Source organism: Emys orbicularis, chromosome 18 (assembly GCF_028017835.1).
Source record: "Emys orbicularis isolate rEmyOrb1 chromosome 18, rEmyOrb1.hap1, whole genome shotgun sequence".
Lineage (NCBI taxonomy): Eukaryota > Metazoa > Chordata > Testudines > Emydidae > Emys > Emys orbicularis.
The window spans coordinates 6,972,517-6,989,984 of NC_088700.1; the positions used below are offsets into that span (position 1 = coordinate 6,972,517).

At 40.1% G+C, this 17,468-nt stretch overlaps 1 protein-coding gene across 1 annotated transcript in view; it reads right to left on the bottom strand.

Annotated features, from left to right (window-relative positions):
* Window positions 1-1,742: 1,742 nt before the first annotated feature.
* The window catches only part of SEC16A (SEC16 homolog A, endoplasmic reticulum export factor), a 41,831-nt gene continuing 26,105 nt past the window's right edge, over window positions 1,743-17,468 (bottom strand). Inside the window, exons 18-32 of the mRNA XM_065418736.1 lie at window positions 17,279-17,392; window positions 15,361-15,565; window positions 14,253-14,504; window positions 13,416-13,504; window positions 12,322-12,369; window positions 11,974-12,135; window positions 11,239-11,316; window positions 10,943-10,999; window positions 10,166-10,271; window positions 9,668-9,805; window positions 7,703-7,797; window positions 6,560-6,634; window positions 5,891-5,950; window positions 4,950-5,027; window positions 1,743-3,391 (exon numbers count right to left, since the gene is read on the bottom strand). Of these exons, the coding sequence (XP_065274808.1) occupies window positions 3,323-3,391; window positions 4,950-5,027; window positions 5,891-5,950; window positions 6,560-6,634; window positions 7,703-7,797; window positions 9,668-9,805; window positions 10,166-10,271; window positions 10,943-10,999; window positions 11,239-11,316; window positions 11,974-12,135; window positions 12,322-12,369; window positions 13,416-13,504; window positions 14,253-14,504; window positions 15,361-15,565; window positions 17,279-17,392 (1,626 nt within the window). The 3' untranslated portion in view covers window positions 1,743-3,322. The remainder of the gene's footprint in view (window positions 3,392-4,949; window positions 5,028-5,890; window positions 5,951-6,559; window positions 6,635-7,702; window positions 7,798-9,667; window positions 9,806-10,165; window positions 10,272-10,942; window positions 11,000-11,238; window positions 11,317-11,973; window positions 12,136-12,321; window positions 12,370-13,415; window positions 13,505-14,252; window positions 14,505-15,360; window positions 15,566-17,278; window positions 17,393-17,468) is intronic.

A 17,468-nucleotide genomic window follows, 5' to 3' on the forward strand; every position in this document is an offset into this window, starting at 1 on the left:
ACTCTTCCACAACTGTCCATTACATGGTATCCTGCAGTTGCCTCTAACACTGTCAGTTCTGGCTGCACTACAGTGGAGCACTGGCTGAAGTAGGTATGGCAATTCTTGTTTAACACTCATCCTTTTTGACCCTTTAAAGTGTACTAATTATACAAGCAGATTCTCACTAGAGTTAGCCAGAAACCCAGGTTTTTTGCAGTGTTCTTTCCACCATACACTACAAAACTTGTCTCACCTCTGCAACTCTGGAAAGGAAATGTTTTTTAAAAATATACAAGGTAGAGCAAATTACTAGGATTTTTGAAAAACTAGACCATGAAGTCTGAATTGATCTGCCATAGCAGTAGGCACCCCTATCAGAAATCATGCTACTAAATACTTACCTAAATCCACTTTTTTTTTTTTTTTTAAAAGGGAAAAAACCTTGTTGACTTGTGCCCATAGAGTAGGGATGCAACAGTTTTTAAGTATGCCTGTTCTAAGCAAGTGCCTCCTATTTCAAGCCATCTGTACGTGGACAGAAACTAATGCAGCTTTTCTCATGGGCTCTTCCTCAAAAAAAAAAAAAAAAAAAAAAATTAAATGAATGTGTACATCATAAATAGGATCAGTGCTTGTCATCCCAAACTCACCACTGTATACAAACTAGCATCAAAATGCAGCTGTATTCCAGGTTGAGGAAAAAAATTTATCCAAGGTCCCAGAACTTTTGAAAACTACCATAGTACCTTTAGTATCTATACCAAGAGAAGACCTCTCTTTTCAAAGGTTTCACAAGAACCACGGGGTCAAATCCTGACAGCTAATCCTTCCGATGTAGATAAATGAAGTTCATTACAGAAGTATGAACAGCTGCCAGCATTTGTCCCTGTGGTTGCAGGAAGTGCAGGCATTTCAAAAGTTAAGACAAAACATGCAGTGAAGGTGTGAAGAAAAACTAATTATCCAGGTCTGAACTATAAAGCAGCATTATTAACTTTAGTAAACTGGCTGTATTTCTGAATACAGAAAACACAGTAAAAATAAAAAAAATCAAGAAGGCTAGCACTTAATGAAAAACATTCGAAGCTAGGAGGATTAGATTAATATCTAGTCTGCATCACTGATGCTTTGTATAACATACCTGCTTGCCCTGTGACTCAGTTAACAGTAGCATATTATAAAGCTAAAAACATTGTGCTTTCTAAACCATTCCATGACAAATGGAAAATTCCACACACAAAGTATCAAGGCAGAAGAGAAGATACTGACTACTTTTGATGTCAGGCTGCAGTAATGCAAAACCAACAGGAAACAGCACATTTATAAAACCATATAAAAATCAGAGGTTTTGGAAAGGTTACCCAGGGATGAATCCTTTCAAAAAACCTTGTATGATATTTACCGAGAAGTGGACATTTAAACCAACTGTATTGCTTTTCTAATAAGCACTTTTTTTTTTTTTAATACTGTTACAAGCCTGCAACAAATTGGAAAGTCATTTATTTACTGTAAAATAGGTTTTAATTTTGAACATTAAAAGGAAAATATTCACTTTTAAATCAGAGGTTGAAATATCAATTTCCAATATATACAAGTTAAAGATTAGTAATGGATAAGTGGCAATCCTTGAGATCAGAGAGGCAGTATTCTCTAAATTATTTAAGAAGCCTGAAGTGTTCAGAGTTGTATCTCCAACTGTACAGAAAAGTTCTTTCATCCAACCAGCTTGCTAACCAATAACCACAAGAAAAAGTAAAGTGTGAAAGTGCTCCAGAGCGCAAAATATTTTATTTAAGAATTTACAGCGTCAAATCTAACCCTTCGGAAAGATAGCAGCTCCCAGCTCAGAGGAAGCCTTCTTGAATTAAAAGATATTTGGCAGTCTCTGAAGCCAAGTATCTGAACAGGTTTTTAGTTACAAAAGAAAGCCACACTGACTGCTGCTGACCAAGTCCAGGATTTAGAGTAAGGAGCATTACCAGAAGGCTACTAATTCCTCCAGGTCACCACATTTTATTTCAAATCGTGTATAATCCCTTTGGAAATATACATAAGGCTGTCCAGATCTCAAAAGGTGGTATTACCCAGGAAAAGGGGGGAGAAAAAAAAAAAATCAAGGGGCAACATTAACAATTCCACATATACATTATTTCAACGTATGGGCAGAAATGCAAGTAACATCAATCAGCTTCCTTATCAAATCCTAAAGAAAATATGACCTAATGATTTAATAAATATTTGAAGTTTATTTTCTCTCCTTGTGGGCCTTTTAGACTTTTCAATGCATGTGAATATTACACCTCAATGGTTTTCAGAATTTTCTATATTAAACCTAAAGCTTTTCAAGTTGATCAGTAGAGGTCTAATCCATTTAATTTAGTATGAAATTAAGTTGTTAGCTATTTAAGACCTTAGTTATTTTATTAATGGAAGTTCAAGAGCAGAGTATTAGGAACAGATTCTGGCACTTAAAAGGAAAATTATTTTTAAACAACTTTCAAGCTGTTACCACCTTAATTATATAGTGCCAGTAGTTTGAGAGAGAAAGCAAGTAACCATATTGCACTTAAGAAGAACACTCACTCATCAGAAATAGTACAGCATTGACTATTGTACAAAGAGCTTCTTTCAGACTATACAATTTGTTTTACAAGGAGTCTAAAACACAACTACATACATACTAGATAAAATCCAAATCAGACTAATTTTAGATTTTATTACAGTCACAGTTTTAATTCACTATAGGTCAATTTATTTATTTGGATGAGCTGTGGCCCCCCTCCCCTAAAAAAAATAAGCATGTGAGGCATTTCCCAGATGAGCATCTTAAACCTTCATATATTGGCAAATGCCAGTATTGTTTTATATGCATTACAATTGTGCATGGTCCTGTTAAGGCCATAGAGTATTCTGTTAAAAGGTGGACATGTATGTCCTACATTGGGAGGGAAGTGTCCTTCAGAAACCTAATTTATGTCTTCAAGTCACACTGGTAGGTTTAAAATCAAGCAAAGAACTCCTCCCTTTGGTGGCAGTTTACAGTTGGTTTTCACAACAGACAGCAACCACATCCTCCTCTGTTCATCCTTCTCCAACCCCAATAGGAGATTAGATCTTTCTAACCAGCTTTTAAGGGAAAATGTATATTTCTTCTAGTTTGGTAATGATTCATGTACATGAGCTACAAGTAGGGAGACCCATGACAAACAATCAGCCAGCATTAAATTACTGTCATGTCAATTTCAAGATAGCAATGATACTACTATGTGCCATAACATTTGAGTAGTTCTTTGAATGTCCAGAACTAGTGTAAGTGTTCCAAACGTCAAGTCATTATATTCTATTTCAATGTTGGGTATTTTCTCTGTCCAATTCTCCCCAGCCTTGAACTTCCAGTAGTTGCAGGAGACTGAAAAAGATAAAGATTTATAAAAATCAAGCAATTTAATTGCTCTTCTCACCAACTAAAAGTCCTGCAAAAATCTGGTTACCTTTCAGAACAAATACTGATTTTTTTTTTCTGCTTTGAAAAAAGAGAGGTTTACAACAGTGGAGGTCTAATCCCCCCAGTGATTTACATCGGAGCTGGACTGGTCCACAGGCAAATTTAACATCCTAGCGTCAATTCTACATGTAACTACTATTCATGTGAACTGCTTAACTATAAAACCAAAGTTTATCAGAGATTCAGTTAGCAAGGCAGAGAACGATTTGCTTGTCTGCTGCCATTAAGTATTCAGATGCTAAGCCACATTTCAGAAGTCTGTTGTAACACACCAAGACTGATTCTCCACAGCACAGGTGTGGAGAGTTGCATGTGTAAGCACAAATTCAAAAGTGATGAATAGGATGGGAGAGCAAGGGAACCTGACCCAATAGTAATGACAGCCTGCTGCATGGATACCCCGTTATTAGCCTAACAGCAAAGCCTAAAACAAGAGAATATCTCCCAGGCCCCACTCCTTTTGACCCTGCATACTTGGTTGAGAGAAGCAGACATAAAGGACTATGGCTTAGCACAGAGGTCGACAACCTGCGGCACCCATGCCGAAGGCGGCATGTGAGCTGATTTTTAGTGGCACTCTGCTACCAGCCGGGGTCCCAGCCACTGGCCCCGCTCAGCCCACTGCCAACATCGATGGACGGAACACCGGGCCAGCAGCGGGCTGAGCGGGGCCAGCGGCCGGGACCCCGGTTGGCAGGGGCCGGCGGACGGAACCCCAGACCAACAGCGGGCTGAGCAGCTCAGCCTGCTGCCGGTCTGGGGTCCCAGCCGCCGGCCCCGCTCAGCCCGCTGCTGGACTGTATGGACAGAACCCCAGGCCGGCAGCGGGCTGAGCGGGGCTGGTGGCCGGGACCCCGGCTGGCAGGAGCACGGACGGAACCCCAGACTGGCAGCGGGCTGAGCAGCTCAGCCTGCTGCCGGCCCGGGGTTCCGACCGCCGGCCTCTGTAAATGTAAAATGTATTACTCGCACGCGAAACCTTAAATTACAGTAAATAAATGAAGACTTGGCACACCACTCCTCAAAAGGTTGCCGACCCCTGGCTTAGCACTTAATAAGATTAAGTTCCAGAACACTATGGAGGGCAGGGCAAGCAGAAGAGATAGGCCAAGTGATTTGTAAATTGCAGGGACTAGCACCACAGAAACAATAGGAGAGCTGTAGGTGTGGATCAGAAAGATGAACAAGAGTGAATAGGGAACAGAGGTGGAAAAGAAGAGCATATGCAGAGATGAGACAGAATGAGATAAAGGGCAGAAAAGAAAGCAGAGAGTTTGTCTGTATGTTTGAAACTGGTACGTCATGCCACGTCACTTTCTGAAGGCAGATATGAGCAACAGACACGAAGCAAGAGATTTCACCATCACTGTCAGCTATGTCAGAAATATTTTGCTACCTGGCTTTATTTTCAAGATAAAGGAGCTCACACAGTTTCTCTAGCAACAATGACGGTTTCACTCACTTGTGCAAATTGAGAAGGGTTGTAGAACTGAACAGTTCCTGCTGGAGGTCCCCCAGAAGGTGGCACACTACGGAGAGGCTAGAAAGTAGATTACATTCCATTAACACTATGTATTCTCTCTCCCAAGTTTTGTTTGCTTACTAGTAGAAAGAAGATACTTTAGAGTAGCAATGCCTATAATAGGTACAGAGCAGCAGATTGTAACACATGGGTGCAAAATGTGTCAGCACTTTTTGCAACCTTTATTATTACTTGCTTAATTTAGGCATTGGCAAAATAATATCACATGCACGAACTGTAAACAGCTCTGAAAATCCAGGCATGCAAAAACAAAAGTAACGAGACACCAGTGCAGCTTTACTGAATTAGTATCCTGTGGTTTTGTTAGTAGAACTTAGGCCTCCCCCAAGAATAAAATGTTCCATCTGTGATAACTGTTGTGCTTTACTGTAAGTACAAAAAAGTGTTATGAGGTCAGCTCTTTACAGTGTACTGAAACTTAACCGCAGAGATGAAGCATTCCTTTAATTCCTACAGGGGTCGTTTACAGATGAAATGGGCAAGGTTATCATTATTGAGTTCAGAGTATTGCAGCATATTAAGTATTCTTGTTTGTTTGTTTTTAATTTAAGGTAACTGACTACTTTGGCTCTTTCATTAATGTAAGGACAGAGTTGAGCAGAATTACCAAGTGAATTAAGAACATAAAAATAAAGCAAGCATGTCTAGATTATGTGCTTTTTGAGAAATGTAATGGTGAAATTTTGAAGACCCTGTTTAAGTGTTAAAAGGAACACTGCATCATACGTTATTTTTAATATTAATTCTGTGACATGGAGGAGGGGGGAAATGACTTAAAGTAGCATTAGTAAGAAACCGAGCAAATGCAAAATAAAGGGGGGAAAAAGCCAATGTAAGTGAAAATGGCCAGCCACATGTACCTGATTAAAATGCTGGCTTACTTCACGTGATAATGAACTCATTGAACTAGAGCGCGAAAGCTACAAAACAGCAAGAACACACACATACAAAAAACAAATAAAAATGTCGTCATGCATGTCACTGCCCCAAGCAGCTTTCAGTCATTTTATTTCATTAAAAATGAAGTTTCAGTCTGAGAAAGGTGTAAACCAATTTTGAATTAAAAAAAACGAAGAGCAAGAAGTTAAAAAAAAAAACAACCCTTTTGATTTAAACTAAGAAAGCACAAAATTATAGATCATTTAGTAGGAACAAAGGTGGCCTGGCATATAGCAATCTATTCTCCTCTGCGTGTGTCAAGCATTTAATATAAGTGAAATTAAATGCATGAACAGAGACAAGACCCCAAAGAACTGTTCTGAAAAGACCTTTCAAAATTTTGTTCAAACGAACAAGGTGCTCTTGCAGCAATGAAATTAAGACATTTAGCTTGTACTTTGCTTATGGAACTGAGGGGCTCTTTTGTTTAGATTTTTAGAGGCAGTAACTAAGTTTCCATCTTGGCTAGTCATCAGCAATTGAATCAGTTACTTGCTTTTTTAGATTATGCAGGTTAAAACCATTACAGCCTGATGGTTAAAATACGCTGCACAGAGGCATTAGTTGAACCACTTTGAAGCAAGCCTTACCTCTCCTGACTGGGAGCCATCTGGATTGGACCCAGGGAGTTCAGAACCAGGTGGAAGCATTGTAGAGTTTAAATACTTTAAAAAAAAAAAAAAAAAAAAAAGGAACCCTATTCATTTTCAATATCTTAAGTCAGCGAGACCCAGTGTAGATTTCCAATGGGATTCTGTTTTGCTTTATGCTTGTACTAACACTTCGGAAGCAACCATAATGCAATACACTGCGATATAACAAACTCGATCAGGCTAACACTGCTGAGCAGGCTGCCATATTCTGCACGACCTGAAGCTTTTGGGTGTCCTTCAAGCATAGCCCTGAGAAGAGCCATTTTACTAAACCATCAGGGACTGAGTCAGCTGAGTACACTGAGATTCAATGGCAACTGCTGCAGGGAAAGAATGAGTCGTTAGGAGTTCTAATTAGGACTCATTTGTACTATGGTAGCACCCAGAAAACCCAAGTTAGATTGAGCCCCCATTGTGCTACTGCAACAGAGTCTCTGCTCCAAAGAGCTCACAATGTAAATATCTGAAATCTACATCTTAAATATGTGGCAGATATGGAGGTGTGCAGAGGAGGTAGGGCATTATATTAATAGGTTATTGGTATTACAAAATTCTACATTTTGGGAGGAAGTCATAAGACCAAAGAATTCCTGCCCGTGTACTGACTGATATTTCAATGACGTAAATGTGGCCTGACTACACAACACAGTTACGAGTAATATGAACAATAAGGTAAATAGTACTGAAGCATGGAAAAGATGCTTCATCTCCACAGAGGGAGTAGATCATGTCACTCTCAGGCTATAAGTTACCAGTGAGATATAAAGTGACTACCTACATATTATATACCAGGAAAAATAATTAAAGGATCCTAATCCTATAGATGCTCTGCCTGTGGACCCACACTGAGCGCCTACAAAACTGGGGCCCAGGCAAAGTTTTCCATCTTCCTTCTTCCCCTGTGTTTTCGCTTCTGTCTCCTCTTCCTAGTTCTATCCCTTCTTTCACTAGGGGTTATTTATGTACAGGTATAACATGCCTTTTAAGTTGCACCACTAGGAAATTGCAACCGTAATACTTAGTTTTTCAATAAAAGTTATAATTGGATATGAATGGTGGTTTGCATCTTTACTAACCTACCTGTGGTTCTGTAGTAGCATCAGCGCTGACTTGATTTGCAGATAATGTCTGTTCTCGTGCCCCGCTCCCCTCCATAGGTTGCTGCTCCTCAGGAACTACAGGAGAAACAGGTTTTAACCAAAAATGAGCACTGTATCAGACCTTACAGATATACGAGGAACAGGATCAACAGTAGAACCAGGTTTTCAGAGTAGCAAACTGCAATCAGCGAATGAGCTGAATTAAAAATCTCATTTGAAAAGTTACATTGGTTTGATTATATTCAAGGGAAAATATATTAGATCTATTTCCATTATTTCTTCCATCTCCCCTCAAAGATGGCGGCAAATCTTGTTCAATGGATGAGCGCACAGCTAATTATACTACTATAGTTAGCCATATGCAATAGAAGCATATACATTTTATATGGGAAACCTTGGAGCAACACAGCAAACAGAGGACTTGCAGCAAGAAAATATGCTGGTAAGGCCCAGAAAAAATGATTATGGGACAATAAACAGCAGGTAAGAAATGAAAACTGATGCCAAGTACTTAGAAAAATATGAATAAGGGTTGATGAATTATGTCACCTTGCACTGTTCAAATTTTGGGGGAAACACAAGCACTTTTTGTCTAGCAAAGAACATACATTGCTTCATCAGATTGTTTTATGAGATGCTCTTTGTGGGTTCTAGTAAAAACTCCCATTTCCTGTTAAATAAAAATGGAGTTACTACATAGCATCAATGTTTAAAAGTGTCATGTTGTTTGGAGAACAGGTGCTAGAACCATTCAGATTTGTTGTTCTGAGGTTGATGAACCTCAGAACCTCACTAAGACGTGACCCCTCTGTCATAACTATAAAGGGAAGGGTAACAGCTCTCCTGTGTACAGTACTAAAATCCCTCCTGGCCAGAGACTCCAAAATCCTTTTACCTGTAAAGGGTTAAGAAGCTCGGGTAACCTGGCTGACACCTGACCCAAAAGACCAATAAGGGGACAAGATACTTTCAAATCTTGGGGGGGGGGGGAAAAGGCTTTTGTGTGTGCTCTTTGTTTTAAGGGGTTGTTCGCTCTTGGGACTGAGAGGGACCAGACATCAATCCAGGTTCTCCCCATCTTTCTAAACAAGTCTCTCTTATTTTCAAAATTGTAAGTAAAAGCCAGGCAAGGCGTCTTAGATTTACTTTGTTTTCTCAACTTGTAAATGTACCTTTTACTAGAGTGTTTATCTTTGTTTGCTATACTTTGAACCTAAGACAGAGGGGGGTCCTTTGAGCTCTTTAAGTTTGATTACCCTGTAAAGTTACTTTCCATACTGATTTTACAGAGATGATTTTTACCTTTTTCTTTAATTAAAAGCCTTCTTTTTAAGAACCTGATTGATTTCTCCTTGTTTTAAGATCCAAGGGGGTTGGATCTGTATTCACCAGGAGTTGGTGAAAGGAAGGAGGGGGGAAGGATCAATTTCTCCTTGTTTAAGATCCAAGGGGGTTTGGATCTGTATTCACCAGGAGTTGGTGAAAGGAAGGAGGGGGGAAGGGTCAATTTCTCCTTGTTTAAGATCCAAGGAGTTTGGATCTGTATTCACCAGGGAATTGGTGAGAGAGTTTCTAAAAGCTTCCCAGGGTAGGGAATGGTGGCAGCGGACCAGAACTAAGCTGGTAGTTAAGCTTAGAAGTCCTCATGCAGGCCCCTACATTTGTACCCTAAAGTTCAAAGTGGGGATACAGCCTTGACACCCTCTTAGTAAACATTTTCTAAAAGACTAGGTTTGTGATGTGCAGAGCTGTAGCTGTTTTCACCCAGTTGCAGTCTCCAGGCTAATATGGAATTCAATGCCTTTTAAAGAAGTTTTAAAGTTTAGACCAATAGTAACAGGAGTTAACATTTTTTGGCTCAAAAGGATATTTGTGATACATGTAATGGATAAGCATCCTTTAAGATGCCTGCTTCTTGCAGTTTATCTGCATTGGGCTTACGCACCTGAGTTTGGAACAAACAAGTTTGCAGGGATAGGCATTGGTGCCAAGGGGGCAAACAGGTCTGATGGGGCAGGGACAGCACCACTGGATTTCGCTCCACTTGGGTTTAGAACGTCAACGTAACGAGCTCTGGTTCCTGCTGAAACAGGACAACAAACATATGGAAATAAGTCAGCTTGCAGTAAAAATGTAATATGGAGACAGAACATGTCTTCTGGTTAGAACATCTTTCAGGATCAGAAAAAAGTGGGCCCAAGGATCAAGATGGTAAACTCTGAATCACAGGGTGTGGTATTGGCAGCAATCACAATCGTGATGCTACTTTACCCAGCAAGGCCAATCCTGCCCACACCACCATGACATGGCAAGCTGCCAAGTGCTCATCAAAGAAGCCACCTCCAAAAGGGGTGGCAACTTCGCCTTAGGGTTCTTCACAACAGGGACAATCTTAAGCCTTCCCCTTTACAATGAGGAATGCCATCCACTGCCGTGTGGTTACCTGCTTTTCTGGAAAACATGTTGACACCGGGTGGACCCCCAGGCCCAGGTGGAGCAGTCTGAGGTGCTTTAGGAAACCCGGCTGGCGGTGGTGGCGGTGGCTTGCTCTGAAAGCAAAAAACAGTATTAGCCTTTGAATGGCATTTTTGAAGCAGACATTTCTCTGTTGTTTTCCTTAGCCACTCCATCAAGCATGTAATTGGACACATTCCCCTCCCTCCCCAGTTTAGCTCAGTATTTCTCAATCTTTTCAGGCAGGCAACCCCTTATTTGAAATCAAACATTTTCACAATCTCCTGACACTGACTATAAGCGTAAAAAAAAGTATCAACAGCAATATTTGACCTTAAAGAGTAAGGGTGTGCAGGAGGGGATCTTTTTGCTTTAGGCTATAATAAAATGTGATGCCTAGTGACACCTCCCCCTGCCCCCACCAGGATCATGACTTTCTGGATGAGAAAAAGTGGTCTAAGTGGCGTCAACTCCCACAGGCCATAGTCTACTTTCAGTTACACTGGTGTAAATCAGAATAAGTCCCCTTAAGAAACTTCACAGTACTCATTGGATCCACACCAGTAACTGAGGGCAGAAACGGACCCAGAAAACATATCACTCACTCTGATTTATGTAAATTGTTTACCAGTTGCAGTTAATGTCATACTACATTTTAACCCAAAGTAAGCCAGCAAAGATGGCTTTTAAGAGCCACTTTTTGGAAGTCCCATTATCTGATACTTATCCACTCAGGCAAAGAAAAAGAGAAACTCCTCAGTATTACCTCCTCTTCTGGCTCGTCTAAATTAACCCAGCGCTGTTTCTTTTCATCCCAAACAATCTATGAAGAAATCACAGTTCAAGATTAAGAGTGCAAATAGGTCACAAGGCTAGTAACTAGCAAATCATTTATAATATTAATTTTGAAAGCCATTTTCAGAATTAGCCAGGCATTTTGAAAAAACTTAATATATTAAGTTTTGTTTGGCCGCAAGAAAAAAAAAATCCATACTCTATGGACTAGAAAACAGTTTGAGCAAATTAACGTGTGTGATGTGTGCTGCGGTTTAGGGCCCTTACTGATTTGTTCTTATCATCTGGAAGGTGAGCTTCATTCTTTCCTTTTCCCATCAGCCAGCGAAGCCAATTTGCACCACTCTAAAAATAAATACAAGGCTTTTTAGTGTATTCCTCTAAGAATCTGCTGATAGCAGATTTAAAAATCTAACTTCATACAATTCCATTTCAATTAGTCCTTCATATAAACTGTATCCCAAGACAGTTTAAATGATAATCAATAGAGAAAAATTAAGGATCATATGGAAAAGAGAAAGATGCTAGTAGTTAAAATTTGAAATCATGAATTTCAATGAGGCAGAGGGATACAAGATGGCTGAGCCAGATGTAAGAAGCTGCAGAGGAGAAAGCTCTTCTCAGCGGAGACAGGCGTATGGCAGGCCAAGAGGTCAGTGCTAACTGAGTGGAAATGGGGAGTCAGACAAGTTCTGAGAGATTGGCTGAAGTCAGAGAAGGCAATTTTGAACTGGCTCCTGACGAGAATGAGAAGCCAACTGCAATGTGTGTCATGCTTCAGTGCATGTAACTTTAGTGCATGTTGGAAAGCCAAGTGGCAGCATTCTGCACATGCTGGAGTCTGGGGCCTGAGCTGAACGTGTAGATGGAGGCTGCAATAGTCAAGACAAAATGTTCATCGGATGATTTAGGTAAGCAGCCTCTCCCCCATTTTAGCACCATGATTTACCGTAGGTGCCATTAATCATTGCGACTTGTAACTAGATACCCATTTTAATTTACCTTTCTCGCTGCTGGCTCCTTCTTGATCTCTTTGTTGGTCTCTTTCCCTTCAGGAATGGATGGAGGAGGAGGAGAGGGCTGCTTTGCTGCAGAGTTACATCTTTCTCGTCCTATAGAATGGGTGGAGGATTCTGAGGTGGTCCGAGATCTTCGCCCATAGCCCTGCATTACAAATACGCAGGGATTTTAAATCATTTTACTACTAACCTACAGGGATTATATTTTATTTTGCTTAAGAAATTCCTTCTTTTGAAATGTCAGTAATAACAGAGATGCAAAGTCATTAGAAGTGGGTGAAATGTAGATAGGAATGACGAGATAGTGAAAAACAGCCTGGTCATGGCGTACCATGTGTGCTGAAGACTGAGAGGTGGATCTGGATCTTCGTCCCGGTGCCTGGTTAGATACAAAGCCAGCACATGCTTAATAAGCAAGCAATTAAGCAAAAGGTAGACAGTACAGTCCCCTTCATTTCCAATTTTAATTACATGTTCCCAAACAAAATCCAAGCCATTTGAGTTAGTTGTTCAGGCACATCTCTACCCTCTGGTTTAGGTGCATAGTACAGAGGCAGAGAAAACTGAAACCTAACTATGCTTTCACAGTAATGTGTCCAATCTATTAAAGAGGTAATCGTGTCAGGGCATACCACTGAACACACTTATTAAACAGCTATCCCCATTGAGAGAGAGGCTGTAAAAAAAGTAAAGGTAACAAAAATATTGCAGTGAATAATGATGTTTGCTACATTGTCTGTATGTAATCTTTAAATTATTATTTAAAATCTTTATTTAGCAACTTTGGTATTAAAAATATCAGAGTTTAGATTTGTACATTTATTTATTTAACACGTGGTTAACACCACTTCATCCATTGGCAACAGCCAAATGTGTCCCTATTAAGCAAAATTAATGTTAATTCTGTTTCAATTAAGCAACTGTTATCTCATGAGGCTAAATCAGTTCCCTAGGAGATGTCCAACTTAAGTGACTTAACACTGAAAATACCTGCTGTACAGTAAAACAGATGTTCATGGCTAGGTTCTGAACATTTATGTACAATTTGGATAGCACCACCCATTGTTCAGGGCAGGACTCCCTAAGTGCAAATCAATACTGTCTTTTAAAAGCACGGTCAGCAGACTTGCTCACTAGGATCTGTTTTTCTCTCCCACTGATATATGCCACAGCCCTGCTGGGTCGTGGTGGGTTGGCATATAAACATTTTAAACCCAACATGTCTGATTTTCTACTTCCACGAGTATTTTAAAATAGTAGGTCTCACATTTCTCCTGGATTTTTTTTCCTTCTGCAACAAAAGACTGGATTGGTGCTGAGGTGCACTTCATGAACTTAGTATTTGAGAGTGCCACTGAATAATGAGTTCCATATCTGCATAGTGCGATTTGGAGAAAGCACTAAGGATGTATGATATAAAAATACCATAGTTGCCATTTTGCCATAGAAATCCTCCTCTCTTTGTTCAGGGAAAGTCTTTTGAATTGGAGATTCCTGGGGAATTCTCTGCATTGCTTGAAAAACAAGAACAGAGTAAGTTAGTAAATTTCAGTGGTTTTCAACACATAATAGATGTCTAAGTAGTTGCACTAGAACTGTGATAACCTTTACCCAACTTGGTTAGTGATTCTAGTGCTAGAGAACCTGATGCTTTAAAGAATTAACATTACATTTCAGGGCTTGCATGAACTGCATTTGATGTCCCTTTTTTTTTTTTTTATTATTATTATTAAAGTTTATTCATGTGTATTTAGTTTCCTAAAAAGGAGGGTGAGAACCAGCTAAGTGAGGCATTCCTTAGGGTGATACTGTGCGAGATTCTTTGCATAGCTCTGTCAGTGGACTTCAGCCTTCACATGCAGCATTTCCTACTATTTAAATTCTATGATTCCCACAGTTCTAAACATTCACTTTGAGTTTGAGGGAGAGAACTTCCTCCAATTCCAATTATGAGCATTTCCAACAGAAACTGCCCACATGACGACATTAGGTAGTGGTTTTGTGACAGACAAGTGTCCAGTAGGGAACAGGCTGTGACTCACTTACATACACTGGATTTATGTCAAACCTGATATGCAAAGCCAGTAGTACTCAACTCTTCTCAGTGAGATTCTTTGCTTTCTTTTAAGTTTTCACTCTACACTCAGTTACCCAAGATTTACTGCACAATTTTAATGATTGAAACAAGTTACTGTGCACTCAATCTCCAGAAAGACTTCAGTGCCCTTAAAGGCAGGGAAAACATTTATTCAGAGCACAAACCTGTTTCCTGGTTTAACTGCTCTTCTGGCCGTGGTTCTGCTGCGTGAGGAGGTGGTCCTCCCGGTGGCACTGCAGATCCCAGGTACAGTGAAGACTGTTCAGCTCCATATTGATTTGGAAAGCCTGGCGGTGCAAAGCCAGACCCTGGCCCAATAGAGGGAGGGGCCACAGGATAGAAAGGAACACCACCACCAGTTTCTTGCTGAGAAGGAGGAGTCATAGCTGCTGATCCCTCAAGGATAGTCTGAGGGGCTGCGGAACAACATTTAAGAAAATTACTGGTAACAAAAAAGAGAGACACGGGGTCTAAGCACTGGACTGAGGAGCCAGGATCTGCTCAGTTCCAATTCCAACCACCTCATCTGTAAAACACAGACTATTTGTATACTTTACAGGGATGCATTTTACTGTGAAGAAGTTATTGCAGTTCATGGGCAGTAAGTCTTTTTTAGTCTGTATTTGTTTATTTGACAAAAAAGTTAAGCAAGTCACCATACCAGGAGACTTCTCTCTCTGAGGAGGATCTAATACCTCCATATGGATATGCTCATGGAATGCCTACTTGGGAGAATAGACCTCAATACTCCCATTGTTGCTGCTTGGCATTTTTTACATCCTTAGTTCTCACACTTGCTCCTGTGGCATCCAATGTGAAGCAGCAATAGGGTTAGAAGCATCCAACGTACAAAACAAAACATGTTGTTCAAAAGGCAATGAACACAGTTTTAAAAAAAGCAGTAAACTCCTTTGAAGTCAAAAGGGGACTATTAAACACTCCCAGTTACGTTTCAAATATCATCTCCTATTTCTGTCCCCATTACAAATGAGACAAGAGCCCTATGCCTTTATGGGTTTCTATATGAACTGTACAATCTTTACACCCACTAACGTGCAATAGAAAAAGCTAATTGGCAATTATGTAAGCAAGTGTTATTCTTACTTCTAATGCTGCATGAATCAATCTCAAAAAGAGCCAATTTATAACTAAAATGATATAGTTTAGAAATGAAATCCCATTAGTTTAACTTTTAAGTAATTTCTTTATTTTGTAGTCCACTGTATTGGTTCTTCCCTTTGACACACATGGAGAACAATGTGAAATACTAACCTGAAGGCATTAGCTGCACACCTTGCATGGGGTGCACCGTATTAGGTAACAAGGATGCCAACAATGGGTTTTCAGTAGCAGGTCCCATTTCCTGTCCAGATCCTGTTCCATCACATTGACTGATATGGTCTAATTCAGAGCTTGGTGTGCTACAGGCATACTGCTGAGGGGTGGATCTATCTGCATTGTAAGCTATCGTACCATCCTGTAGTTAGGAGAAAACAACAGGATGTGTAACCACTATAAGACGTTAAATTCATAACCCAGGAAGAGCATAACAAGGAAAGTCTTTTAAATAAAAAAAGATAATTTGTTAGTTTCTTGAAGGTGAGGAAGGGAAAACTTTGCAACTAGATTTTCCATTCACAACTTTCTCAGGTAAAAAATAAGTCAAGGGTCATTGTTAGATCAAGTTCAGCCCCCCAAAAAGATGCTTTAAAAAAAAAAAATACACAAACACACACAAGCTTTTGCAAAAGCAAAGGCAAGTTTTAGAAAAGTTTCCTTCAGGTTTTATAAATAAAATACTAATAGAATCAGTTTTTTTAAATCAACATACCTCCCTCTCCTGCAGTGTTTGAAACTTAATAGTTGCAACTTAGTAGTTAGTTACTATGATCAATGCTTACAAGCTCACCTTTCTTCTAACAAGTGCATCTCTACTTGCTCCTATGGAGTATTAAAACCTTGGAGTTTTACAGTTCTCCTTGCACAAGAATGCATAAAGAAGTCTATTCCACACACACATAGGGCCATCCTTAGGATTTCTGGGGCCCTATGCAATATTATTAAACTGGTGCCCCTATGCCCGACGGCAGCCCAGGCTCGCATGTGTATTAAAGGGTAGGTCCAGACTACCCGCCGTATCGGCGGGTAGCGATCGATTTATCGGGGATTGATATATCGCGTCTCGTTAAGACGCGATATATCGATCCCCGAACGCGCTCCCCGTCGACTCCGGAACTCCACCGGAGTGAGCGGCGGTAGTGGAGTCGACGGGGGAGCCGCGGCCGTCGATCCCACGCCGTGAGAACCCAAGGTAAATCGATCTAAGATACTTCGACTTCAGCTACGCTATTCACGTAGCTGAAGTTATGTATCTTAGATCAACCCCCCCCAGTGTAGACCAGCCCTTAGATAAGGGTGGTCTTTTGAAGGATTTATTTAAAAAACTATATGTCTGAAGATCCATACATTTAAGGCTAAAGATGAATACTCAGATTGTGCAAGGATTTTTTAGAGATGTGATTTTATAGTCTTCAGCAACACACTAATGAGATATTTTAAAGACAATTTTAAATGAAGGTCCTGTAGGCTAACCTGTTCTGAGTAAATATGACAGTAATGCACAACTGTTTTTGTCAGTAAATTCAGTAACTGACAGCATATACCTGGTGGTTAGCAAATGTCTGTTAAATGGCTTCATTACCACTTGAATGGCACTTTAACAGTTTCAGTGTTGTGCTAATAGGTCTGGCAGGCTTTTTCACTTTTAAGTACTAGACCCCCTCCGGAAGAAGACTCACCAGGCTGCAGCAGCTAGCTGTGGGAGCCTGCAAGAAGGGTCAGAACAGGAATAGGAAAAGGCGGGAGGGTGGACACTAAGACTCAGGGATGCCCCATATTTTCGGGTGTCCTAGGCAGCCGCGTATGCTGCATATGCGTAAGGATGGCCCTGCACACACACACTATCTTTCAACTATTTTACACTGAAAACTGGGGCACCCACAAGTCTGCACATCAACCTGATTTAAGTGGTATGCAACCAGGTAGCTTTAATATGTAAGAAATCAGAATTTTATAATTCCCATCTATTATTAGACAAGAACAAGTGCTCCACAAAAGCATGTTATGAAAAGGATCTTAAGTAAAAATCTTAGCATGAAAGCCTTTAAATTTTGGAAAGCAGATTTTATACCTTGATCTGTCCATCCAAGTGCCGAAGTCGTACTAACCATGAAGGTTCAATAAATAATTCCTGCTCTGGTTTCTCTTTAATCTGTGGGTCGAACAGGCGCAACTGAGATGATATCTATCAAAGGAAGCATTATAAAAACAAACAAAATTGGTAAAGAGGTCAATAAAATAGAAATTTTAGAGATTTCTAA